This window comes from Rattus rattus, chromosome 8 (genome assembly GCF_011064425.1).
Source record: "Rattus rattus isolate New Zealand chromosome 8, Rrattus_CSIRO_v1, whole genome shotgun sequence".
Classification (NCBI taxonomy): Eukaryota; Metazoa; Chordata; class Mammalia; order Rodentia; family Muridae; genus Rattus; species Rattus rattus.
In genome coordinates, this window is record NC_046161.1 from 17,148,148 (window position 1) to 17,174,054 (window position 25,907).

The 25,907-nt window shown below is 51.9% G+C and overlaps 3 protein-coding genes and 2 non-coding genes across 5 annotated transcripts in view; 3 read left to right on the forward strand and 2 right to left on the reverse strand.

Moving 5' to 3' along the window:
• The first annotated feature begins 3,505 nt into the window (after positions 1–3,505).
• LOC116907690 (suppressor of SWI4 1 homolog) lies at positions 3,506–7,486 on the forward strand. The gene is made up of 12 exons (XM_032910796.1): positions 3,506–3,621; positions 3,713–3,883; positions 4,551–4,652; positions 4,843–4,893; positions 4,985–5,155; positions 5,848–5,924; positions 6,106–6,213; positions 6,302–6,425; positions 6,506–6,584; positions 6,678–6,807; positions 6,887–7,053; positions 7,135–7,486. The coding sequence occupies exons 1-12, from the start codon at positions 3,604–3,606 to the stop codon at positions 7,347–7,349; spliced, it is 1,413 nt and encodes a 470-aa protein (XP_032766687.1). The 5' UTR covers positions 3,506–3,603; the 3' UTR covers positions 7,350–7,486.
• Positions 4,699–4,782, forward strand: LOC116908427. The gene has a single exon (XR_004388959.1). It is a non-coding gene; the product is annotated as a small nucleolar RNA SNORD105 (small nucleolar RNA).
• LOC116908431 lies at positions 5,958–6,037 on the forward strand. The gene has a single exon (XR_004388962.1). It is a non-coding gene; the product is annotated as a small nucleolar RNA U105B (small nucleolar RNA).
• A 1,786-nt stretch (positions 7,487–9,272) lies between the features above and the next one.
• Eif3g (eukaryotic translation initiation factor 3 subunit G) lies at positions 9,273–13,375 on the reverse strand. Its single transcript, XM_032910525.1, has 11 exons — positions 13,286–13,375; positions 13,121–13,167; positions 12,843–12,926; positions 12,645–12,733; positions 12,444–12,503; positions 10,927–11,031; positions 10,645–10,834; positions 10,020–10,127; positions 9,755–9,891; positions 9,558–9,664; positions 9,273–9,362 (listed from the first exon to the last, which is right to left on the reverse strand). The coding sequence occupies exons 1-11, from the start codon at positions 13,303–13,305 to the stop codon at positions 9,347–9,349; spliced, it is 963 nt and encodes a 320-aa protein (XP_032766416.1). The 5' UTR covers positions 13,306–13,375; the 3' UTR covers positions 9,273–9,346.
• A 7,396-nt stretch (positions 13,376–20,771) lies between these two features.
• Positions 20,772–25,907, reverse strand: part of Dnmt1 (DNA methyltransferase 1) — a 44,675-nt gene continuing 39,539 nt past the window's right edge. Inside the window, exons 30-38 of the mRNA XM_032909689.1 lie at positions 25,763–25,847; positions 25,371–25,499; positions 24,953–25,235; positions 24,655–24,796; positions 23,177–23,343; positions 22,722–22,899; positions 21,831–22,307; positions 21,394–21,484; positions 20,772–21,114 (exon numbers count right to left, since the gene is read on the reverse strand). Coding sequence (XP_032765580.1) covers positions 21,074–21,114; positions 21,394–21,484; positions 21,831–22,307; positions 22,722–22,899; positions 23,177–23,343; positions 24,655–24,796; positions 24,953–25,235; positions 25,371–25,499; positions 25,763–25,847 — 1,593 coding nt within the window. The 3' untranslated portion in view covers positions 20,772–21,073. The remainder of the gene's footprint in view (positions 21,115–21,393; positions 21,485–21,830; positions 22,308–22,721; positions 22,900–23,176; positions 23,344–24,654; positions 24,797–24,952; positions 25,236–25,370; positions 25,500–25,762; positions 25,848–25,907) is intronic.

Genomic DNA, 25,907 nt, shown 5'->3' on the forward strand with positions numbered 1-25,907 from the left:
GTGAGTTTCTTCTTTCTCTCAGGCTCGCAGAGCATGGGAGGGCCTGGGCCCTGTAGACTTGTGGGATCCAGACTCAGACGACATGAAGATGATGATGTATTGGTGCACATCCTGATGCCTGGTGCTGGGGACACCCTTAAAGGGGTAAAACTCGTTTCTCACTTAATCCTAGCAGCCAATAGAGGTGTGACTCAACTGTAGAGCCCCTGCCTAGAATCCCCCAGTGAGGGGCTGGAGGTGTGACTCAGTGGTAGAGCCCATGCAAGGTCCTTGGTTGGTTCCCAATATTGCCAGAAGAAAAAAAACTTTAGGATGAAGTGGCACAAGCTTAATCACAGTGCCTGGGAGACAGCGGCAGTTGGATCTCTGTGAGTCCCAAGCCAGCCAGGAAGCCCCTATCTTAAAGGGGGCTGGGTTAGATCTGGATTAATGAAGGCAATATGAAGATAAAAGAAAGCCTAAACTGACCTGAACAGAACAAGGAAGCAGAGATGGTAGCAAGGTGCAGGGGAGTTAGGGTTTTAGAGGACACGAAAGGGAACAATGTTGGGGTGGGAACTTCTATCTGAGGGTTGTCCTTTGATGTTTAATCATATATTGACTTTGTTAGTCTCCAGCCTGCAGATGCTCTCATAACTATGTTGGTTCTCTTGTCAGCAAGATGTATCTGTCCCTCTGCTACCCAGCCAGGTTCTAAGCTTGGCTGAGACTCTTTGTTTTAGATCCTTGTCTTAGTCACTGTTCTGCTGTGAAGAGACAGCATGGCAGAGGCAACTTACACAACAGCACATTTACTTGGGGGCTTGTTCGCAGTTTAAGAGGGTGAGTCTACAACCATTATGGTAGCAGACAGACAGACAGACATGATCCTGGAACAGTAGCTGGGAGCTCACATGGGATCCAAAAGCAGGAAGCAGAGGAGTGACCCTTCTGTTTGGTTTCAGACTCTGAGACAGGGGACTGGGATGCATGTTTTGTATACCAAAGCAGACCTGGCTTCTAGGTTCTCCCAGCATCCCTCAGTCCCAACCTGGCATACCCTGTCCCCAACCCTGATCTTTCCAGCCCAGGGGTTGGGCTGCCCTTCCCCAAAAGGCTATTTCCTATACAGTCTAGACATTTTGCCCCCACCCTCTCCTTCTCTCTCTTCCTGCCCTGTGCCCTTTCTCTCTTTATTCCCCCTACCCCCCTATGGTGCCATCTCTGGCCTCAGTCCTTGGGGCCAGTGAACTCACCCGGGAGCAGTTTCCCAAGAAACCTGCATTTAATAATTTAATATAATCTAATCTGGCTTTAATTGGCTCATTTCATTGGCAGAGAAATAACTTATCATTTTTGAATCCACAAACTGACACATCTCCTCCAATAAGGCCACACCTCCTAATTCTTCCTAAACTGTTCCACCAAGTGGGTACCAAAAGTTGGAATCTATGAGCCTTCTTCAAACCACCACAGTCATTAACTATTCACTGGGTATGGTGGTACATGCCTTTTATCTCAACACTTAAGGAGGCTGAGGCAGATGGATTTCTGTGAGTTCTGGGCTAGCCTCTACATAATGAAACCATCTCAAAAAAATAAGAAAAACAGAAGGATTGGTGGGCTCACCTTCCTGCATATACTGCATGCCTTAAAATGAAAAAAAGCTGCCAGGCAGTGGTGGTGTATGCCTTTGATCCCAGCATTCAGGAGGCAGAGGCAGGTGGGTCTCTGTGAGTCCAGGCCAGCCTGGTCTACAGAGCTAATTTAAGAAAAGCCAGGACTGGGGTTGGGGATTTAGCCAGTGGTAGAGCTACCTAGGAAGCTAAGGCCCTTTCGGTCCCCAGATCCGAAAAAAAGAACCAAAAAAAAAAAAAAAAAAAAAAAAGCCAGGACTATACAAAGAAATCCTGTCTCCAAAACCCCAAGAGGGTTCGGGGAAGAAAGAGGAAAATAGCTTGGGCATGTGGAGTTACAATGATAGTTGGATAGGAAGCTAGGAAGCTGGGCTGGAGAGATGGCTCAGTGGTAAAGAGCACTGACTGCTCTTCCAGAGGTCCTGAGTTCAAATCCCAGCAACCACATGGTGGCTCACAACCATCTAGAATGAGATCTATATTTATATATAATAATACATATAATATATATTTATATATAATACATATAATATATATAGAAAATGAAAAAGAAATCCAAACTTGGTAAGCTGATTTACATTAAAACTGGCTGGAGAGATGGCTCAGGATGTTCAATTTCTAGCACCTACATGGCAGTTCATAACCATCTGTAACTCCACTTTCCTCTTCAGGATTCCCTTCTTGCCTCCACAGGCACCCAAACAGTTATTTATGTAAAATACCTGTGGTCGGGGTTGGGGATTTAGCTCAGCGGTAGAGCACTTGCCCAGGCAAGCAGCCCAAAAAAAAAAAAAAAAAAAAAAAGAAAAGAAAATACCTGGGCATAGCATAATAATAGTTTAAAACATTTTAGAGAGTCTGCAAGATGGCCCAGTGAGTAGAGATGCCTACTGCCCCAAGTCTGAGGATCTGAATTCCATCTCCAGGCCTCATATGACAAAAAAACCAACTCTTAAAAAGTTATCCTCTAGGGGTTGGGGATTTAGCTCAAGAGCCCTTGCCTAAAGCACAAGGCCCTGGGTTCGGTCCCCAGCTCCTGGAAAAAAAAAAAAAAAAAAAAAAAAAGAAAATACCTGTGGGCATAGCATAATAATAGTTTAAAACATTTTAGAGAGTCTGCCAAGATGGCCCAGTGAGTAGAGATGCCTACTGCCACCAAGTCTGAGGATCTGAATTCCATCTCCAGGCCTCATATGACAAAAGAAACCAACTCTTAAAAGTTATCCTCTAGGGGTTGGGGATTTAGCTCAGTGGTAGAGCCCTTGCCTAGCAAGCAAGGCCCTGGGTTCGGTCCCCAGCTCCAAAAAAAAAAAAAAAAAAAAAAAAAAGTTATCCTTTGACCTTCCCATGTGTGCCACCACATATGCACCACCACAGATAATAAATAAATAAATACAATTTATTTGGAGAAGGGGTGGACATGGTGGTACATGCCTTTAATCCCAGTGCTTGGAAGGCACAGGCTCACGGATCTGAGTTTAGGCAGCCAGGAATGGTGGCACATGCCTCTAATCCCAGTGCTCAGTATAGGCAAGCGGATCTCTGTCAGTTGCAAGCCAGCGTGGACTGCGCGAGAGCCTGTTTCATAATTAAATTAAAAAAACAAAAAAACAAAAACCTGCCTGAAAGGCCAAAAAAAAAAAAGAGAGAATAAAGGAAAGAGTCGCACGCCTTGCAAAACCGTGCAGGATAAGGATTTGAACGTTCAAATGACTGTGCGTCCCCCTCCCATTTCCGTAAAAGGGGCATAGCATCGTTTTTTACAAGCCCGGTAAAGATCCCCTGGTCCTTTAAGCTAACCAGCGCTAAGGCCCGCTGGATGACCTCAGAGGCCGGCGCGCAGGAAGTGGGAAGCGCTACAAACCGCGCGGCGCCGGAAATTGGCCACGCAGTGCGTAAGCTCCGTGTTCTCTGAGTCCCTTGCACGGAAGTGAACGGTGTGCGCCGGAAGCGACTACAGGGGCTGCCTCGTGGAGAAGCAGGCAGCATGGGGCAGTCGGGGCGGGTGAGGCGCGGCGACCGGGGAGCGGGCATGGGGCGCTGGTGGGGTCGCGACCGAAGCCGGGGCGCTCACCGCCTGCCTGTCATCCCCGCAGTCCCGACATCAGAAGCGCGCTCGCGCCCAGGCGCAGCTCCGCAACCTCGAGGCCTACGCCGCACAGCCGCACTCATTCGTGTTCACGCGAGGCCGAGCGGGTCGCAGTGTCCAGCAGCTCAGCCTGGATGTGCGGCGGGTCTTGGAACCTCTCACCGCCACACGGCTGCAGGTCTGCATCCCTTAGCCCTTCAGCTCCAGTCTCGGGGCTCGGCATCTTGGCAAGGACTTGGGGCCAGAAGTTGAGCAGGGCGCCTGCCTTCCATGTGGGAGGCCCTGGCTCAATCCTCAGCATGGCTTGATCCAGGCATAGTGGTGTACAGGCGAAATCGGGAAGAAGAACGAGGGGGAGATCACCTTAGAAGCCATCGTGGTTACATAGTGAGGTCTCGGGTTAAATATAATAATAACGTCGCGCGTTGGGGAGCAATCGGTAGGTGACTCAGCGGGAAAGGGGGCTTGCTGCTAAGTCAGAGTTCAATTCTTGTGCCCCACGTAGTGGAGGGGGTGAACCAGCTCCTGAAGGGTTGTCCTCTGACCTCCATCTGTACACCCCTACACGATTGTACAAAAATACTTTTTTTTTTTTTTTTTTTTTCTTTTTTTTTTTTGAACCCAGGGCCTTGCGCTTCCTAGGCAAGCGCTCTACCACTGAGCTAAATCCCCAACCCACAAAAATACTTTTTTAAAAAAAGTTTTTGAGTGCTGGGGCTATAGTTTAGGGATACAGGTAAGACCCCAATACCTCTAGACAGGGGAGGTGTGATCGGAAATAATACCTCAGAATCATCAGTTGCTCAATAGAAACGGCTGTATCCATTTCTTTTTCCATTTATCAGGTTCGAAAGAAGAACTCACTGAAGGACTGTGTGGCAGTGGCCGGTCCCCTGGGGGTCACACACTTTCTTGTTTTGAGCAAAACAGACAGCAGTGTATACTTGGTGAGTGGGCACCATACCATGCCGTTCCCTCCCTGGGCCCCAATTGCTCCTGTCTCATGATGATCCCCACTGCCCTGAGCTGTTGTGATGCAGGCTTCAAAGTAAACGCTCTGAAGCAATGGAGCAAGGCTCTCCCTTTGCCCCACCCACTAGCCAGAGCCCCCAACCTCACCCAACCTTTCTTTGGCAGAAGCTGATGCGACTCCCAGGAGGCCCCACTTTGACCTTCCAGATAAACAAGGTGAAGAAGGGTAGATGTGAGAGCCGGGCTTGCCTTGGAGAGGGCCCTAGTCACACAGGTGGTCCTTAGCCTCTCTTTACCCTCCTTTCAGTACACACTGATACGGGATGTTGTCTCTTCCCTTCGTCGGCACCGGATGCACGAGCAGCAGTTTAACCACCCGCCCCTCCTGATTCTGAACAGCTTTGGCACCCCAGGCATGCACGTCAAACTCATGGCCACCATGTTCCAGAACCTGTTCCCATCCATTAACGTGCACACGGTGAGCTGATCGAGTGACAGCTGCTGGGTGCGGTTGGGTGTTTGGAGAGGGAGCAGGTATCGCAGACCATGTGTTATGTCTCCATTGTATGGAGAGACTTACTGGCATAAAGCAACGTTAAATTCAAAGGCAGGGCTAGAGTTGATGTGATTTTGTTGATGAGAGGATCTCATGCATCTCAAGATGGCCTCCAACTTTGTGGCTGATGCTGGACTTGAACTTCTGATCTTCCATCTCTTCTATGCTTAGTGCACCTTGAGAAGTGTACAACTTACTTTTTAGGTGTTGGTAATCAAACTTGGGCTTCACGCATTGTAGGCCAACACTCTATCAACTAAGCCATATGTCTGCCCCTTTTTCTTCATTCAAGGTGGTATGTTAGACCAGGCTAGGTCTTTTTGCATTAGCCACCTAGCAAGACTAGAGTGTCAACTGCGGTCCTGGCACCAGGAGCTCTCAGATTAGGCTCCTTACGAGGGCTGGTGGTTGGCTTTGGTGGCCCCTGCACCTGTGACTTGTAGCCAGTGCTCCAGACAGTCTGAGGACCTTGGTTGTAGGCCCTAACACCAGAGGTACCCCAGTGCGCTCTGCAGGCACAGACTGCTGAAGAGAGCTCCTCCTTCCCAGTTGCAGCCCCTGGTTTCAGCACTTAGTCCACAGGCAGCTCACAGGCCCCCTTGCCTCTGCCCCAGGTGAACCTAAACACCATCAAGCGTTGCCTCCTCATTAACTACAATCCCGACTCCCAGGAGCTGGACTTCCGGCACTAGTGAGTGTTGTGGGAGGGACTCAGGGTAGGACACCCCATGCATCTGATGAGAGCTCTGCTGCTGAGATTGTGTGATTGCTCAGACTCAAAGTAAACGCCCTGATGCATGCGCAGCGGAGGGCAAGGAGCTAACCTGGGACCCTGGGACGCTTCACCTCTCCCTCTGCTCCCACCATTGCAGCAGCATCAAAGTGGTCCCTGTGGGTGCGAGCCGTGGCATGAAAAAGCTCTTACAGGAGAAGTTTCCTAACATGAGCCGATTGCAGGACATCAGTGAGCTGCTGGCCTCGTAAGAAAGCGGGTGGGTGGCGGCTGCAGCTCAGAGGGGTCCGGATCTGGCCTGTGGCGCACCCAATGTAACCTCTTGTCCCACACAGGGGTGTGGGGCTGTCCGAAAGTGAGGTGGAGCCGGACGGAGAACACAATACCACAGAACTGCCCCAGGCGGTGGCTGGCCGCGGGAACATGCAGGCCCAGCAGAGTGCCGTCCGACTCACAGAGGTGAGGAGTGGCTCGTGGTGGCCCTCAAAACTTCCAGTCCCAAGGCTAGCCTGACTCTCTCCCTGTCTGTGTGTTGCCAGATTGGGCCCCGGATGACACTGCAGCTCATTAAGATCCAGGAGGGCGTTGGGAACGGCAATGTCCTCTTCCACAATTTTGGTGAGGGGACAGGGTGAGGCCAGCCTGAGAGCAATGTTGGATCCCATTGTGATCTTGACATAGTCTGATCTTGACAGTCTGATATTTCCTCAGTGCACAAGACCGAGGAGGAGCTGCAGGCCATCCTGGCAGCGAAGGAGGAGAAGCTACGGCTCAAGGCACAGCGTCAGAACCAACAGGCAGAGAACTTGAAGCGCAAGCAGGAACTGCGTGAGGCCCACAAGTATGCAGAGGCATGGGATAGAAAGGGCTGGGATCCTGGTCACCAGGGCAAGCTGACCCGGGACACACTTGTCCTCCAGGAAGAAGAGCCTGGCAGGCATAAAGCGAGCACGTGCAAAGGCCGATGGCGACAGTGATGCTGAGGACCCAGGGGCACCTCCAGAAGCAGTGGGGGCGAGCCAGCTGGAGGAGGAAGAGGATGATGCGGAGTATTTCCGCCAGGCTGTGGGCGAGGAGCCTGATGAAGGTGGGCAGGGTCTGTGCTGGCCACACCTGAGGTCCTGCCTTTTACTTCTGAAGAACTTAACAACCATTTCTCTCCCTACAGACTTGTTCCCCACAGTGGCCAAGCGGAGACGGCAGGGGGGCCCTGTGGGCAAGAAGCGGCAAGGGAAGGAGCAGAGGCCTGGAAATAAAGGCCGTGGTCAGGGTGGCAACTGGCGGGCTCTGAAGCCACATGGCAGATCCCAGAGAGTCAAGACCAAGCTGGGACCCAGAGCCAGGTCCCATGACTTGGGTCCACCATCAAGGAAAGGACCCTGAACCTGCCTGTCAGTGGGTGGACCATGTGTGGATGCCCCAGATTGGGGCCCGGAAGCTGCCCTGGGACCCAGTGCAGTCCGGTTTCCTTTCATAAAGGAACTGCCCAGTTACCTCCAATAAACCTGAACATGACACATTGAGTCTTCTCTCTGGCTGGGGTGGGGACAGCTACTTCACTGAGACAGGCCCAGCCTGGATAGTACGAGGAGGAAGCAGGCTGGGTGGGAGGGTCACTCTGGCTGTGCAGGTAGAGACTGGCTCATTACCTGCCTCCTGGGAACCCAGGTGGGACCTCGGATAGCCAGAAGCTGCTGTGAAGATTATGTCTGCCTCCTAAGCCAGCACTCAGCTCATTGAGGTGGGACATGTGCTCTATGGGGCTAATTATATCCCACTCAGGACATTAAGGGAGTGGTGGGAGGGTGCTACCAGAGTTTGTAAGTTGGGGGTGGGGTTGTTTGGAATGGTAAGGCTACAAAGTGGATACCTCCTCACTGGTACCTAGGTACCCTAGGTGGTTTGGGGGAACCTAGCAACTTCAGAAGGGGAGTGCTCTGAAGCTCACAACTGCAAGCTTCTGTAGTCTCAGTAGAGTCCTATGCCTACCCAGCCTTGTTTCCAAATCAGTGTGGCCCCGGTCCATTCCACCTAAAGGTAGGTTGGTCTGGTCAGTAAGGGGTCTGCCAGGCTGCATGTCACTTGTAGGAACTGGTGTATGGAAATGGAGGAGTAGGCCTGAGGCGGGTGGCTCAGTCAGGTACTCTGCTCACAGGGAGCTACTGGCAAGTACATCCGTCTTCAGGACTTCCTCTGGCTCATCCTGACTGCAGAGCTCCTCCTGGCCACAGTGGGCAACGGAAGTTTATCACCCAAGTACAGAGGCCTTCTCTGTGCAGCCAGCAGTCAGCAACATGTTCTATGCACGAACACTGCCTCTCTGGCTGCCTACTGCCACCCGCCTGAAAACTGGAGCTTGGGGATGGCTTTGGGCCTGCAACCTGCTCAGCAGCAGCATCCTCTGCTTGCCTCGGTTTCAGCCGATACACGGTGGTTGTGCACCCCTTCTTTACACAGACACCTGTCACCTGCAATCCAAGCACGCCTGGGCTATCCATGTTGTCAGCTGGGTCATGGCCATCCTGAGTGCTGCCCCCACGCTTTCTCCTACCAGAAACTGCCCAACAGACACAACAGCAGCAACAACAATCTCAATGCCTCTGTCAAGTGCCTAGAAATGGGGGACAGCCAGCCAGAGGCCTTCAGAGCCTACAGCGTGATCCTGGCAGGCCTGGGTGGCTTCCTGCCTCTGCTGCTCACACCAATGCCGACAGTGTCCTGGGGCTGGTGGTGCCAGGGCTCGACCACAGCCCAGAAGCTGCGTGTGGTAGTGCTGGTGGCCAGTGGTGTGGCTCTCCATGCCTGCTACTATGCGCCCTACCACATCACAAAAGTGCTCCATGTGGATGCCAAGATGTGCTGGTTGGCTCACTGCCCCAGCCTCCCCAATAAGGCGCAGGCTGAGCAGGAGCTGGGGCCCTTCTTTGGCTGACAATACACATCCTTGTGCCCCTGGCTGCATGCATGCACCCCTTGATGTACACGGCTGTGGTACCCAGCATGTGCTGCCACCCATGTCACTGAGACTCTGAGGACAAGAGCCCTCACCAAGACTTGCCTCTAGAAGGTACGACCATTCACCAAACCCAGCTGAACCCATGACCTGACTGCTGACCCTTGTTGCCAAAGGCTGGGTTGTGACAACAGATCCTAAGTACCAAGGGTCCTCCAGTTACCCTCAAGGCTGGTGCCTCACCAGTGCCAGCTGCCTCCCACCTGGGCAGGTCCTTTAATAAAACCATAGGCTGAGGGAGGGGCCAGCTTCACCCCCGCAGGGAGACCCATGAAAACGAGCAGGACACAGTGTATTTGGAGTCTGTTTACTGGAAGCTTTCTGTCCCTGAGGATCTGGACAACAGCAGCAGGCAGCAGATGTCTTATTAATTCGTTGAAGGCCTGGGAAGAGGAAGGGAGGTGGTCAGGATGCAGGTGGGGACCTGTGATGCTGAAGGTTACCTCATACCAGGGAAGCCCCGGCCTTGCCTGCTTGGGACCAGTAGCTTCATGCCTGGCAAGGACCTTCCTTCAGACAGGCCTGGCAACCACATAACAGGGCTAGGGAGAATGTGGGAAGGGTAGAAGGGTTCTTACTTGGCCCACTCGACATTGAGGATAAGATGGTCGTAGCCAAAGCCAGACACCCCTGCAATGGCACGCGCAGCATCCTCCCGGCGGTGAAAGCTGATAAAGGCAAAACCCTGTGGGCCGGGGCAGACATGGAGGTGGTGAGAAGTGGGTCACGGGATGCCTACTCTCCAGTTACCCATCGCTCAGCCCCGCTCACCCACCTTGGACTGCCCAGTGGTCTTGTCCTTGGCCAAGTAGATTCGGGAGATGGAGCCGAAAGGCCGGAAGAGTTCCTGTAAGTCAGTCTCACGAGTGTCCTCAGACAGATTAGTGACACGGATGGTGGCATTGTCATCAGCTTTGTGGGCAGGGCAGGGAGAGGTAGCAGTGAGGAGGATGCCGTAGTCGGACCCACGCCCACAACGCAGGAGTAATTACAGGGTGTCTAGGTACCACCTGCTCCCTGGGTTTTCCTACCCTCCTCACCTCTGCGGTTTGGCTGCATAGACTCCCCACGGCGGCTGGCCCCGTCCCGGAGACTAGGAGGCACGTACTTCCCTGTCTTGTTCTGGGCGGCCTGCACAGGCTCCAGTTCTGGAAAGCAGCAGACAAAAGTGATATTCAGCCTACCCCTGGGGACAGTCGTCCAGCCGTCCTTTGGTGACCCACATCACATCCAGGAAGCTACAACCCTTCAGAGTCTCTGCTCACGACATGGACAAGGTGAGCAGGGCAGACGTGATCCGGGCGAGCAGAGCCCTAAAAGCAAGAGAACACCAGCTGGCAGCATCCTGACTACAGGCAGAGACAGTGAGGGATGTCCCTCAGCTATGCATCCATGATAGCAAGAATCAAGTCACAGAAGGCAGCTACCCCTACAGGACATGTTAGATTTCGGTCTACTGAGCCCAGCACATATGCGAGTGTCACCTGAATGTATGTGTGCATACATACATATACACACGCACACCCAAGTTAGAGTAAGTCATCAGTCACACTTGCATCAGAAGGACCACCATGCCCAAAGCTGTCCCTAGGTGATATAGGGAAAGAAAACAGTACACTACAAAAGGAACAGCTGAGGCCCCTCCCAGGTGCCCCATGCCCACACCTCCTGGCAATTTCTCCTTCTCCCCGGTAGACAGGCCCAGCTGCTCAGCCAGCTCCTTCTGCATGGGTCCTAGTGTGTCCTTATAGGGGCAGCGGGTGGTCCAATGGTCGCCCTTGCAAATGCGGCAGGACACGATCTTCTGGCCCTTGAGCTTGTTCATTGGGTCCTCCTCCTCCTGGCAGTTCAGGTCCTGGTGGGGAAGGGATGGCTCAGAAGGGGCTGCTATGTCCTACCCACCCCACTCCCTCTGCATTTCTCGGGTTCCAGCTTCACCCTGCTCACCTCTTTGCTAGTGATGAATGTCATGGAGACGTCATCACTGACTGTGGTAGTGGCTACATTGGGCCCTGGCGGGTCAAACTCTGAGTTGCCAAACTTCTTCCAATTCTGGGCTCCCAGGAAAAGATGGGGAGAAGTGAGGATGAAGGCAGGAAGGATCCCACAGTGCAGCATCCCAGACAGACAACCATTCCGGGGCTTTGACTCCTATGTTCTAGTCTCCCTAGAGGCCTTCCATGTGGTAACAGTGACAATACCCACTTCCTAAGCTAGACATGGCGGCACATGACATCACTCCAACATCTGCCAGGTGCAAACAGGAGGATCCTGAGCTGCAGGCCATCCTGAGACACAAGCTCTAAACCAGCTTGAGCTGTATGAGGCCCCATCTAAATAAATGAATAAATACATAAGAAAAGGAAAAGGTGCTGGTGCCGTAGCTCAGTGTGAAAAAGTGCAGTTTACTTGTTATACACGTAACAACCTGAGCTTGATCCCAAAGTCACACAAAAAGTTGAGCATGGGGCTCAACTGTGCCACTGCAGTTTCTGGGCAGGTCAGTAGCCCAGCTCCCACCAGGAATGAAGGAGGAATCCCCAGATCTTAGGAACCTTGAGCTAGTTAGACCTGAGGTTCATTTCCTTCCTGTAACATGGGGGCCACAAAGCCCCCTGCCTCCCTAAACTGGCGTGGGGTTTGAGAAGCCATGTCGAGCTAGATGACTTCGGGGGGAGGGGGTGCTTGCTCTCAGGCAGTGCTGCCCTTCCTCTGGACGCCCTTGCCCTTGGTAAGTAGAGGCTGCTCGCTTCTTCATGTAGACAAAGGAGAAAGAATCTAAGTGGGGACTCGGGAGGCAGACGCATTCTGAATGAAGACTGCAGAGCTAAAGACTCTCAAAAATAACAAGCCAGGAAGTGGTGGCAGTGCCTTAAATCCTAAGGCTCGGGGGGTAAAGGCAGGTAGACCTCTGAGTTCATGGTCAGCCTGGTCTACAGAGAGTTCAGAACAGCTAGAGCTACAGAGAAACCCTGTCTGGAAAAAACAGACAAACTACAAACAGAAAAACCAAGAGGGCTGGATATGTCTCAGTACAGTGTTTGTCACAGAAGTGCCCATCAGAGTTGATCCCAATGAAGATCTGAGAACAGAGGCATGTACTTATGTGGGAACAGCAAGCCCAGTCTAGTTTCTTTCTTTCTTTTTTTTTTTTTTCTTTTTTTTCAGAGCTGGGAACTGAACCCAGGGCCTTGCGCTTGCTAGGCCAAGTGCTCTACCGCTGAGCTAAATCCCCAACCCCCCAGTCTAGTTTCTAATATAAAGAGACCATCTCAAACCAAAAGTGTGCACACCTGCGCACAAAAGGAGAAGAAAAAAAAAATCTTAACTTCGTCTACTCCTGGGCCCTAAACTTTCAAGGCCTAATACTAAACCTTTATTCTACATCAACAAAAAGGGGCTTCCTAAGTCCTCTGGGTCAGTCCTGGGGAACACCCCCATCCTCCAAATAAGTACACTCTCACCTTCCTCCTGGCCACAGCCTTTGATGCCTTCCGGGTCTCAATTCTGAAGGTTCTGACAATCTGAAGGTGGGAAAGAGTTAGGAGTGCTTCCCGAGTCTCAGGCCTGCCTCAGCCATCCAAAGCAACACTGACACTCTTCACCACCGATCTAAGAGCCCCTGAACAAGGCACGCTGACCATATATGCCCACCTCACCCTTACCTTGAACTTCTTCCCATCTTCCTCTATCTTGTACTCAGTCACCGTCTTTATGTTCCCATTGATGACTTCCTTGGGAGGTGGCAGTGGGTCTGGAGGAAGATCACAGAAACTAACTCCTGGGTAATGGGACTGGCTGGAAAGTAGGCTTGAGAATTGGAAGGGAGAAGGGAGAAGAAGGCAGGGATGGACGGTGCTCACCTCCAGGCAGTAACTCCGGCTCTGGACTGGTGTCACCGGTGGGCAGAGGGATTCCTTTCAGGAGCTCGCTGGTGACACACTTGTCTGCCGGAGGGAATTCGGGGAGGAAGGTAAGTGAGCCACAGCGCTGGAACTTTCAAGCCAATGGCGGGGGTGGGGGTGGGGGACCCGCTCCAGGGGCAGAGCGCAAAGCGAGGGTGGGACTGGCCACAAGCGGCCCTAGCCTGTGCGTGGGCACCCGGGTCTCGCAGCGGGCGGGGCCGCGCACAAGCACTCACCGTCCTCTCCCTCCTCTTCCACCTGGTCGGCCCAGCTGGGCTTCGAGCTGCGGGGACAGGAGATCGGTGAGCGGGTCCCGGGCCCCGCGCCACACGAACCACCATACACCCCAGAGTTGCCCCCACACGGCCTCTCTGGCGACCCCACCGCCACCGAACACTTACTCAAAGTCGCCAGTCGGCATCTCGAAGTCCTACTCCACGCAGCTCTCAGCCCGGGTAAAGACCGGAAGCCCGTGTAGAAGAGGCTTCCGGTGCTGTGGCCGCTGCCTAGAGCGGCCAGACCGCGGTGACCACAGCGCCTCCCTGTGGACAAATGTGGACATGCATGTTTCGCGTGCCGCAAAGCGCTGGCATCCAACCTGGAAAGGGGGTCTAGAAAAGAGCTTCTAAGAGCGTTTTAAACTTTTTACTCCCTCTTTAGGCTGATGGGACTAGATGTCAGTGTCTCACTCTATAGCTAGGATAATCAGTAACTCCCCACAATCCTTCTGTCTCAACTCCAAAAGGCTCATGAACATCATTCCCGGGGTGGCCTTGAATACAAGGCTGTCCTGAACCTTGTGGTGTATGTACCCCAGCTAGCCTTGAATTCATAGCAATCTTTCCACCTCATTCTAGCAAGTGCCGGGAATACGAACATGAAACCACCACACCGGAAACTGATTCGTTCTCTCCCTCCTCTTGGAGAATTAGTTTTAATTATCACCCAGTGCTAGAGGTGGAAGCTGGAAAATCATGAGTTGAAGGCCATTTCAGCTACTTTTTGGATTCCAGGCTAGCCTGTGCTACATGAGACTCTGTATCCAAAACTAAAACCCTTACTTTGTTCCCCAGGCTTGCCCCTGAACTCCCGAATGCAAGCAATTGACAAATAACTGGCATTATAATTGTGTACCAACAAGCCCGGGGGAAAAGCACATGTATCAAGAATGCCCTTGATTCGTGTTGTTTGGATGATACCAGGACTCTGGTTTGTTGAAGAAGATATAGACTCAGACCACCTGGTCTCCTGTGCTTCCTTTTCTGTGAAGCATGCTAGGTTTTATCATGCAAACTTGCGTGTGTGTGTGTGTGTGTTTGTACTGTGTTTGAAGACACCGTGCTTGTGCACTCACAAACCCTTATGCACAGTACACGTGTGGAGGTCAGGGGACACTTTGCAGGAGGCCTCTCCTTCCACTATGTGGGTCCTGCAGCTCAGGCCCGCAGTCTTGGCCTCCTGTTGGGGTCAATGAATCGCTTCACAAACCACATGAACACCAATCTCTGACAGACACGGACAGTTTATTTAGCATACATCCCAGGACTGGTTGACCAAGGTCACACTCCAGATTCAGGAACTGAACCCCAAGCTAAGATCCTGCAGGGTTGTTAAGCCCCAAATCCACAAACATCTGTGCCAAGTTATTTCACCAATCAGGATTTAGGGATAGGGGGATTTCCTTGGGATCATGTCTTTGTTGTACACTTACCCTGCTCTCAATGGTTGGGGTATTCAACTGTGGCAGGGGACTTGCCTTGTCTAACATTCAAGTCTTAACTTGCCAACCAGGGGGCTGGAGAGATGGTTCAGTGGTTAAGAGCGCTGACTGCTCTTCCTGAGGTCCTGAGTTCAAATCCCAGCAACCACATGGTGGCTCACAACCATCTGTAATGATATCAGATGCCCTCTTCTGGTGTGTCTGAAGACAGCTACAGTATACTCATATATAATAAATAAATAAATCTTTTAATTAAAAAAAAAACCAAAAAACTTGCCAACCAGGATGTCAGTTATCCATGCTCGTGTCTCTTTTTGCTCTCTGAGGGTTGTCAGTTCCCAGGAAGGTCTTGGGAATGAATCTTTACTCGACTCCTACTCAAAATGGAAGTCTTGTTCCAAATAGTTTCTTACGCTGGTGCAGGTGTCTCTCTTATGTTGGGGTCCATCCCAGGGGCAGCTTACAAAGGCAAGTGCCATAAAAACTTATGTATGGTTCAGGAAGTGCTGCTGGGTGGCTGGTTCGGGTCCAGGCTTATTGTGGGTCATGATACAAAACCCGTTCTACTGACTTCTATCATGATTGGTTTCCAAGGGCACAGAGCATAACAAAATATGTAATCAATCTTGGCATTAGAAAGTTTCTTAGTAACAGCAGAGACATGGGAAAGTTTCCTTACAATGGTAGGCTAGCCAGGTAACAGCCACCTAGGCCCTAACATTTTATCTAGGCCTTAAAATATTTTACCTAGGTCCCAATACCTCCTTAGCTGCAAAAGCATGTCGTAAGTTCTATTCCTGCCACCTTAAACTATCTCCCATGTGAAGCTCTTGTCAAGTAAATGAAGACTATAACAGATTCTCTGCCTCCAGGGATACCCATTCCAAGCTCCGTGTGTAATGGCCAATACTCCCCGCACTTAGAACTTGTATCTTGGGCTGGCCAGTGACTCAGTGGGTGAAGGTGCTTTCCACGAGCCTGTTGCCGTGAGTTCAACCCCAGGACCCATCTGGGGGAAGGAGAGAACTGACTCTAGCAAGTTGTTCTCTGAGCCCACACGTATGCCGTGGTGTGTTCTCACACACTGAACTGGAGTGGAGTTCTTGTAGAATCATGGCGTCTAGGGTAAACACCAGCGTGATAGCTGTTTTCTAGAAGCACTAAGACCTTGAAGAAATCTTGTGAGGATGTTCAAGATTCAGTCCATAGAGACTGGATTTCCCTGCGCCCAGAAAGGCCTTATTTCATCCTCAAGTGGTTCTCTTTCTTCAGTGGACCTTCAGGACCAAGAACGCCAACACGAAAGTGTAATGGAATCAGAAGAGGTCAGGCACCATCTAAGGATGGGTGGTGTGGCCGTAAAAGCAGGTTGGATAATCAACTTACATTTGGCGTTTACTGTCATTCTCTCTAAGGATGCAATAAACAAAATGGTCAATTCTAATGCTAGCGAGGTAGAGGCAGAAAATCTGAGAGTTTGAACTCAGCTGGGCATGATGAAACAGAGTGGAGTCGTGACTCAAGTGACAAACAGACAAACAGACTAAAGAGTCAGTTTGAGGTCTCTGTCCTCCACGCCGGAGAACAAAGTCACTTTAAGATTTTCTGTGGTACCTTACTGTGTTTTCTTGTGAGAAAGCTTCTCTCAGTAGCCACTAGAGGGCAGAGTAGAGCAGTCAGTCAGAGAAGGAAGGAGGTTGGGGATCCAAGGAAAGAATCCCAGCTGCAAAGCCGCCTTTTAGGAAAGTGACCCACGGGGCCACACACACGGCTGAGACAGGAGTGCTCTCTCAAGACTGAGGCCAGCCTGGGTTACAGAGCAATACCCTGTTTGTAACAAAATAAAAAGAAAACTGGCCAGGCAGTTTTTTTTTTCTTTTTTTTTTCGGAGCTGGGGACCAAACCCAGGGCCTTGCGCTTGCTAGGCAAGCGCTCTACCACTGAGCTAAATCCCCAACCCCGGGCCAGGCAGTTTTTAAAGGTTACAAAAATAAAGTACTGATAGGATTTTTTCCTTGGAACCTAGTAGTACAACTTATGACAAATTGTATGCAAAGGTATGACTGTTAGAAGGCTGTGTGTGTAGTGGAGGGGAGGGGCTGCATATGCCCGTCATCAGCTGAGGTAGCAGCAGTGAACCTCCAAAGGCTGCTTGCACTACACAGTAAAAACCCACTAAATAAATAGTGTCGGGCTGGAGAGATGGCTCAGTGGTTAAGAGCACTGACTGCTCTTCCAGAGGTCCTGAGTTCAATTCCCAGCAACCACATGGTGGCTCACAACCATCTGTAATGGGATCTGATGCCCTCTTCTGGTGTGTCTGAGGACAGCGACAGTGTACTTATATATAATAAATGAATAAATCTTAAAAAAAAAAATAGTGTCGCTCTTTTTCTGGGGAGCAGAGTCTCGTGTAGCTTTGGCTGGCCCTAAACTCACTAGGTAGCTGAGGAACGACTTCAAGCTACCGATCCTCCTGCCTCCACCTCCCCAGTGCTGGGATGACGGCAGGTTTCTATCGCTGTGATAAATACCATGACCGAAAGTCACGTAGGGAGAAAGGGGCTCACTTTATCTTACAGTTTGTAGTCCTGTACTGAAGTCAGGGCAGGAACTTAGTGCCTGAAGCAGAGGCCATGGGGGAGTGCTGCCTACTGACTATAACCTATGGCTTGCACGGCTGGCCTTTGACTTGTTTTGGAGACAGAGTCTATCTCCTGGCTGTCCAGGGACTGGCTCATTAGACCAGGCTGGCCTCTAACTCACAGAGATCCAACCGCTCCTCAAGATTTGGGATTAGAGGCATGAGCCGCCATGTCCAGTCCTTCAGTAAGCTTTAAAAAACAAAAGAAAGCAAGGTATCACTGTGTAGACCGGGCTGGCCTTGAACTCGTAGCAATGATCCACACTCCTCTGCCTCCAGAGTATAGGTCAAGGGCACCTTCCATGCCTGACCCTTAAAACAAATTTTTAAAACATTTTTAAATATTGTGTGAAATTATGTGGGGATCAGAGAATAACTTCAGGTATTGGTTCTCATCTCCCACCATTTGGGATCAAGGGATCTAAGTCACACCATTAGCTCAGCTGCACTGTGTTAATCACAGAGCCATCTTCATGGTCCCTGCACCGTATCTGAACATCACGCCACCACTGATGCCTTTCCCTTCACTGTGGCTTAACCTCACCTTCATCTTGGCACCGTGCATTACCCTCGAGGCGGCAGATTCGAGGCTTGAGTTTTTGCCTCCGTGCCTGGCTGCCTTTCGAACTCCTCTAGAGGCTGGGTGTGTATGTGTGGTGGGGGTGGAGAGGCATGGCTGCTACCTCGGTACTTGAGAAGTGGAGGCAAAAGGCCAAGGCTGGCCTCAGCTACATAAAGAGTCTGAGAATGGTCAGGGCTCTAGGAGACTCGATCTCAAAGACAGAATATAATTCTGCGGCATGCACAGGGATTTGATGGATCTCAGATCCTGTGGCATTCCACCCACTTCTAGGTATTTACCTTAAAGAGAAACAGCAGCTGCTGCAGACACTGTTTGGCCCAGCTCTTTGCTGTATACTGGACGAATCCCTTGAAACAGACAGTATAGATGCAGCTGGGAACAGTGGCTCATACCTGCAACCTCAGCACTGGAAGAAAGTCTGAGACAGGAGGATCATTGCCAGGTTGAGGCCACCAGGCTGCTAGTTCCTGATCTGTAACCACACAGATGGCCTGGGCAGGAGTGGGTAGAAGTTCAAGGCCAGCCTGAGCTGTGAGACTATCTCAGAGTTGTTTGTTTTAGAGATCAGACCTCCCTGAGTAGCCCTGGCTGTTCTAGAACTCAGTCTTCAGACAAGACTGACCTCAAACGCAGAGATTCAGCTGCTCGAAAAGTTGAAAATGTTTATGTTTTGCATCTGTATGTGTATGACTGCAGTACCCACAGACGCCAGAAAGGGGTGCCAGATCCTGGGGACTAGAGTTGCAGGTAAGTCGTAAACCATTATGTGGTGTGCTGGGAACCAAACCCAGGTTCTTCATTCGTAAGAGTAGCCATTACTCTTAACGGCTGAGCTGTCTCTCCCACTTCTGCTTCTATGCTTGGTCAACTCGACTAGTGGAAAATACAAGTTTCTTCACCGATAAGTTACACAGCCAGGCCCTGGTGGTGCACGCCTTTAATCCCAGCACTCGGGAGGCAGAGGCAGGTGAATCTGTGAGTCTGAGGACAGCCTGGTCTTCAGAGCAAGTTCCAGGACAGGCAAGGATGTTACACATAAAAACCCTGCCTCGAAAAACCAAAAAAGTTACACTTAGGCACAACTGACAGGAAGAAGTCAGGAAAAGGCTTCGTGTTGTTCCTTTTAATGAATAACTTTAAAGCAACTTCCGCACATTTCCAAGGGTAAAAAGGAGGAAGTTTGACTTACAGCAACCATTCAGACTGTCCCTGTGATGCAGCAGGTAAAAGAACCTGCTAAAACCAATGCCCCTTTGACCTCTACATGTGTACCAGGGGACACGAGGCCACGACATAGGCACATAAAAACAGTGCAGCAGTGCGGACATGGCACACACCTTTAGTCCCAGCCATGTGGGAGGCAGGCAGATCACTGAGTTTGAGACCAGCCTGATCTATATAGTGAGTTCCAGGCCAGACCCCGCTACATACAGACACACACCCTCAAATGAATTAAAAAGTGTCAGGTGTAACAAAGGATACCTTTAATCCTGTACTTGGAAGGCAGGGGCAGGCGATCTTGTGTGGCCAACCTGTATCAACCTGAATTGTTGATATAGCAGCCAGGGTGTAGTGATTTGAATGAGAATGTGTAGGATGACGTCATTACGCAACAAGGCAGGTCAGGAAGAACGAAATGTGGTTGTGTGCCAGGTATGGTAACTGCTGCCTAGGGGACTGTGTGGAGGGCGGCTAAAAGGGAAACAGCCAGGAGAGGGTGGCTCGAGGACCTTGTGGCAGAGTAGCAGGAGTGAGCGGATCTGGCTCTCGGAACTAATTAAGATTAAAAAGGAACATTTTCTAACCGCAACAAGAATGGTCTCCTGGGGGTTGGGGATTTAGCTCAGTGGTAGAGCGCTTGCCTAGAAAGCGCAAGGCCCTGGGTTCGGTCCCCAGCTCCGAAAAAAAGAAAAAAAAAAAAAAAAAAAAAAGAGAAAAGAATGGTCTCCTGTATTTGAATGTGTGGTCCTTACCTGGTGGAACTGTTTGGAAAGGATTAAAGGAGTGGCCTTATTGGAGGTGTCATGGGGGGTTGTGGGGTGCCTCCCACTTGCAGAGATCTCAACTACTGCTCCAGCGTTGTGCTCAGACTGCTGCCCTGCCATGATTGTCAGACTCAACTCTGAAACTAAGCCCCCAAAATTGTTTTAAAGTTGCCTTGGTCATGGTGTCTTCACAGTAGTAGGGCCGACACCAGGGGACACAGTGAGACTAACTCAATAGACATAGCACACTCCTACTCCTGGAGCAACAAGGTGGCTTGGTGGTTGAGTGTTGGTGTGCGAGCCCGGCAAACTCACACATAGGAGAAAGAACTGAGCTATACAGTGGATATAATGGTCAGACATGGTTTCACAATATATCAAAAAGTTATGTGTGTTGAGTCAGATCCAAAGACCCAGGAGACTTTTGTAGACTTGTGTCTAAAATATTTATTCATTTATTATATATAAGTACACTGTAGCTGGAGAAGAGGGCATTCTCTTTACAGATGGTTGTGAGCCACCATGTGGTTGCTGGGAATTGAACTCATGACCTCTGGAAGAGCAGTCAGTTCTTAACCATGGTCTCTCAGCCCCCTTGTGTCTCTTAAACTTGGAGTTCTGCAGATGGGCAGATGCTCCCATGGTCTCTTCCTGCTCCATGATCCAGGTCTTACGACATCACGATCCCAGGACGGCTGCTTTGTTACCAGACACCACAAGAAAAGGTCAACTCCAAGACAAAAAGGGCAAAGTGTCCATGAAGATTAGCCAAGAGGTTTTAAGGGGCTTTCTGGAAAGATCTACTAGAAAGTTCCGTTTGCTTTTCACTGGGCAGAAAGGAGTCACGGAAATGTATCCCACCGAGGTAGCTGCAGTGGAGGGTCCATGGACACGAGCCCCTTCGCCCATCCCTTGATAGTGGGGATGCTGCCAGAGACATCGATCACTAGCTGGGTGCTTTATAGAAGCGCTTTATTTTGAAGAAATATTACAACATATAAAACTACATCAAGTCTCACTTGCCACCCACACAGTGGCAGATCTGATAGAATACAGAATAAAAAAACAAAACAAAAAAACCCAAAAAAACAAAACCTTAAAATTCAGAATGCACAAAGTGCTACACGGCTTGGTCACAAAACAAACCTCGAACAGCTTAGTGTCAGCCATGGTCACAGACACTGAGCACAACACTTCAAATGATGGGGCTCGACGGGTTAAAAAACATCAGTGCACGTGGGGCTCTGGGTGAGAGCACTAGTCCTCGGTAGTAGTCTCCTCCTTTCCTTTAACTGCAGCTGAGGAGAGAGGAAAAGAAGTCGATGGGGAACACAGACGCTCGAGCCGCCTTGAGAACCCGTATGCGGCTGGCAACATTCAGGGCTGAGACAGCTCCCCGTGGTCCCTGCACCCAGTGCTTGGGGCGGTCCTCGAGCCCAGTGCCTGCTGGCTTTGTCAGCAGAATGCTCACACTGCCTCAAAGGCCACTGTGCCATCTGCCCCGGCTCTACCACTCTCATCTTGTGTATACACAGGCCCCAGAGACTGGAGCGGCCTCCCAGGAAGGTGGCACATACCTGAGGCACTCTCCTGAGCGCTGGCCAGCAGACAGAGCTTAATCTCCAGGCCGATGGCTTTGGCCAGTGGTGGTGGCACAGCGTTCCCCACCTGCAGGAAGGAAGGAGGTAACGTCAGCTTGACACCAGGCTCAGGGGCCTGACCGTGACCTGAGTTTTGTGGACTTGGTCTACACTGAGATGTCCACACACCACAGGCACTGACAGTTTTTGCTTGCTCAGTCCGAGACAGGGTCTATGTAGTTCTTTAGACTGGGATCAGAGATCCACGTACTTGCCTCCCTAGTGCTAGCATTAAAGCCTGGGAAGGGCATTTGTGCCATTGCATTGCTGCTGTTGACCCACAGTTACACACACAACCTGACTCACAAGCTGTGGCCCCCTACTCCCAATTCGAGGCTGAGGCTACTTGGTGACAAGCTCTGGGATGGACTGACCTGCCGGTGTCTGTCCAGGATGTTGCCGAATAACCGGTAGGTATCTGGAAAGCCTTGGGAGCGGGCACATTCCCGCACGCTCACGACCCGGTGCTGCTCAGGATGGAGCACCCGGCCCTGCTTGCCCATAGGCTCAGGGTTGGTGACGGTGGTGCTGAAGAAGCCATCCCACTCCAGACGCCCGTAGAGGCCAGCCCAGTGGTTGTGCCGGTTCCCAGTGTGCGGCAGGCACCAGGGGATGAGCGTGTTGAATTGTCTGGAAGCGGGGTCGCAGGTCTTGCCTTCCGCACAGGAGCAGACCCCACGCAGGGCCCCAGTGCTGCTGCAGCCGTTCTTCGTGTCGTGGAAAGTGTAGCGGAGTTTATTGGTTATGACGCCATCTCTCAGCCGCACTTGTATGTTGGGCAGGTCACGCCAATCCGATCCTGGGGACAGCGGGATGTGCCGCATGCGGGCAGCCACCAGCGCGCTCATGTCCTAGAACACAGGGAATCCCAGCTGAAACCCAGTTCAGGGAGCACGAAAGGGGATTCAGAGGCTCGGATTCCATCAGGATGAGAACCACCCAACCCCAGCTGAGAGATGGCCAATGGAGACGAGGACGCCTGGTCCATGTCCGGAGGACATGTGAGGTGAGCGCATTGGACAAAGAGGTTCCGTGTGAAGTCAGTCAGGGAAGCACAAACACGAGGACTGATGTAGGAAAAGCCCATACAGAAACGCTATTAAGAGGGCATTGTGGGGACATTTGGATGTCAACCTGGACCATCTGAAAATGACACTGTGCGGGTAGGAGATCAGAGATGTTGAGCCTTGAGGCTACGGAGATGTAAGCAGGCCTAGGAGAGAAGCTGGGCCAGGCTCTCGCAAGACCGCAGGGAAGCTAGCTACCTTGCAGATATGGTCCCTGAGGATGGGCTGGTAGTGCGACCCTCGCAGCTGCCTCTGGAACCAGGACTGTGGCTCTCCATTGTAGGAGATCTCGGGGGCTGAGGCTCCATTCTGGATCTCAGGGAGGTCAGACATGGTATCTCGCACCGTGATGGTTCGGAAGGGACCCGAGCTTAGCCTGCAGCAGAAGGTGCTATATTAGAGGTCAAGCGGGTGGTGGCCTCTGCTGGAACTCAGGATGTGAGGGGCAGCTGAGGTATGGGCCCCTCTCAAGTCTGCTGCCTGCACGTCAGGCAGGACCTAAGGTAGAGTGAGGCAAACCCAACCGGGCTTGAGATTCCAGCCAGAGTCCAACACAGATCTCCTCAGTGAGCCAGGGAACATGAGCAAAACATGGAGGGCTCGGCACTGTCACAGCCACTCTCCCATACGTGGGGGCCGAGCGCAGCTCCTACCTTGTAATGTTGCTAACGAACTTCTTGTCGTCCACCACAACACTCAGCTGGCAGGCACGGGGGGCAAACACGTGTAGAGGTTCTGGGAACAGAGGCAGCTTCTCTCCAGGGGCTGCAGCCAAGATGATGGCCCTCCTTCGTGTCTGGGCCACACCATACTGTCCAGCCTGCAACAGGGGAAGAGAGAGGGCATTAGGCAGTGTTTGCCCAGCCGGCTCTTCTCAGAGAGCCAGACTGGAAAGCAGCAATGCATACCTGCAACTCACCAAGTGGCATGGCGGCCACTGGCCAGCAGTAACAGTTTGCCCCAGTCAGCCAGGGCCATGCCATTTGCAAAACTCTCATTTTGGTTTAATGGGGACAACCCCCAAGATTACAGTAAGTTGAATTTACAGAAGCAAAGTCACTCGTCTGCGTAGGCCCCTGCCATCCCGATTCTGTCAAGCTCAGTGAAGGCTGACCCCGGGGAATGCTAACCCCATCACTGTCTTCCGACTCTTCCCTGTCTCCTCACAGTACCTCCTGCATCTGTAAGTGGATGACAAGACCTCTGTGTGACTAGAAGGAAAGCTCCCATCCCGAGTTTGCTCTGGATAAATCCTCTTCTGCTGGGCCGCTTCTCTTGTGCTTTACTGACCTTACACCGGTCAATCCCAGCCCTCCCAGGGAACACTGCAAAGACGATTAAAAGCACTGGGAGGCCAAGAGCCCTCCCTCCACCCCTGACAGTCATGGAAGACGATGAGCACAAGGCGGAGGGGGGTTGGGAACACCGAGCTCGTCCCAGGTGGCCTCCCATGACTTGTTACTTCAGCACCCACTGAACAGCTAATTCTGTTGTCTGATTGTGGAATCAAGGTCTCATTGTAGCCCAGGCTAGCCACAAACTTGCTATGTAGACAAAGAAGAAACCAAGTCCTGATCCTACCTACAATCCCCTTACTTGTGGGATGATTAGTGTGCGTAACCACGTCTGTGTGGTGGCAAGAATGGAACCCAGGCTTCCTGAAGGTGAAATGAGCTCTCTATCAACTGGGTCCCAGCTAACCACGACCACTCTGGGTGCTGGGGACAGGACCAAGGCAATGCACCACGCTGAGCTGCGGCCTAGCTCTAAATCCTGAGACGCCGGCCTTCAATGCATGGAATCCCGCTTCTCCAGCCTCCCAGGACTGGAGAAGACTGGCTTTCTCTGTGTAGCTCTGGCCGTCCTAGAGCTCTGTAGACCAGATGGCCTCAAACTCAGATGTGCCTACCGGTGCCCCTAGAGTTGGCATTAGAGGTGTGGGCCTCCATACCTGGCTAACCTATGCTTTTCCACCTGAGCTGAGCCACTATCTTCACATCCACACTGTTGGGCACGCAGACCTCCGCTGCTCAGAGCCCGACCGTCTCCTGGTTAGCGACGGGGAGCAGCAGCCCAGGGACTGAACTAGGGGAGGCCACTTCCGCCCCTCTGCCTGCTGTGAGGGGCCCACCTGGAGCACACCGAAGGTGCACTGGTAGCCCATGCGGACCAGGCAGCGCAGTGTGAGCTTCAGCACCATGGAGCGCCTGAAGGACACGAAGTTCCTGACATTCTCCAAGAGGAAGAACCGAGGCCGGTAGTAGTCACAGTAGCTGTAGGAGCAGGAGGGACATAATCACTGCAAACCCCTACAGGGAACTGGCAACAACAGGGTGAGGGCAGCTCCCCCTGGGGGATGCTCCCCCAAGCCTGCACCCAGACTGGGAGTTACCCGACAGCAAGCTGACAGGGTGGTGGTCTGTGCTTACCTGAGGAAGGAGACCACGAGGGAGTTTTTGAACTTGGAGTAAGTACGAGAGTTGAAACGGTTCATGCCACTGAAGCCCTGGCAGGGCGGCCCACCACACAGCATCTCCACATCGCCCTTCTGTGGCAGCCTCTGGCCCAGAGAGTTGGTCACCTCACCAGCCATGACCAGCTTGAGAAGCACGTTGCAGTCCTCTGTGAACACCGTGGTGCCAGGGTTGTTCAGCCGAAATGCCTGGGCTGCCGGTTCCCACATCTCGATGGCCCACAGCGTCTCCGAGATGCCTGGAAGGCAGGAAGCCAGGGCTGTTTTAGATCGGTTCTAATTCTATTGATCAGACATGCATCGTCCCACGTGACAGCGGACCTCATTAAAGCCTCCCTAAAGACGGGCCAGAGTCTGACCCAGCGTGTGCTTACCTGCTTGGTGGAACCCTTCTGTTAACCCTCCACAGCCAGAAAACACATCCAGGGTCCGCAGCTTAGGCAGTTTGATGGCTGCCTCGGGCTCTTTGGGCTCTGGTACCTGAGGTTTTCCCTTCCCTTTCCCTGGAGGAGGAATAGATATCAGCCACCAGAAGGGCCACCAGACTGCTCGCCTCAGGCCTTATTCAGAGATGAGACCTAGAGCGGCCTCTTGGGAGACCTTCCTGAGTCAGCCCCCCAAGCACTGGGATCCCAGGATTTGGGAGGTGGAGGCAGGAATCTCTAGGCTCCAGTGCTGCCTGGCCAGCCTGCGCCTTCTCACAGAACTGCACTGAGGAGGATGACGGGACAAGGACACCAAGGAGGACCACAGGACAAGCACACACCTTTCCCCTTTCCTTTGCCTTTGTTCCCAGGGCTGCGGGCATGGTTCGGAGGGTCTTCAAAGCTTTTAGTCTTTGAATTGTAGGCCTGCACAGGGAGAAGCCACGTTAGCACAGAAGAAATGCATGGATCCCCTCACACTGGTTA

Coding starts and splice junctions, on each gene's coding strand:
- LOC116907690 (XM_032910796.1), top strand. Junction 5,156..5,847: donor CATCCATTAACGTGCACACG/GTGAGCTGATCG, acceptor CCTCTGCCCCAG/GTGAACCTAAACACCATCAA. Junction 6,214..6,301: donor ATCAGTGAGCTGCTGGCCTC/GTAAGAAAGCGG, acceptor TGTCCCACACAG/GGGTGTGGGGCTGTCCGAAA.
- Eif3g (XM_032910525.1), bottom strand. CDS start 13,305: ATGCCGACTGGCGACTTTGA. Junction 12,734..12,842: donor GCCGGAGTTACTGCCTGGAG/GTGAGCACCGTC, acceptor ATCTTCCTCCAG/ACCCACTGCCACCTCCCAAG. Junction 9,665..9,754: donor AGACCACTGGGCAGTCCAAG/GTGGGTGAGCGG, acceptor CCCGGCCCACAG/GGTTTTGCCTTTATCAGCTT.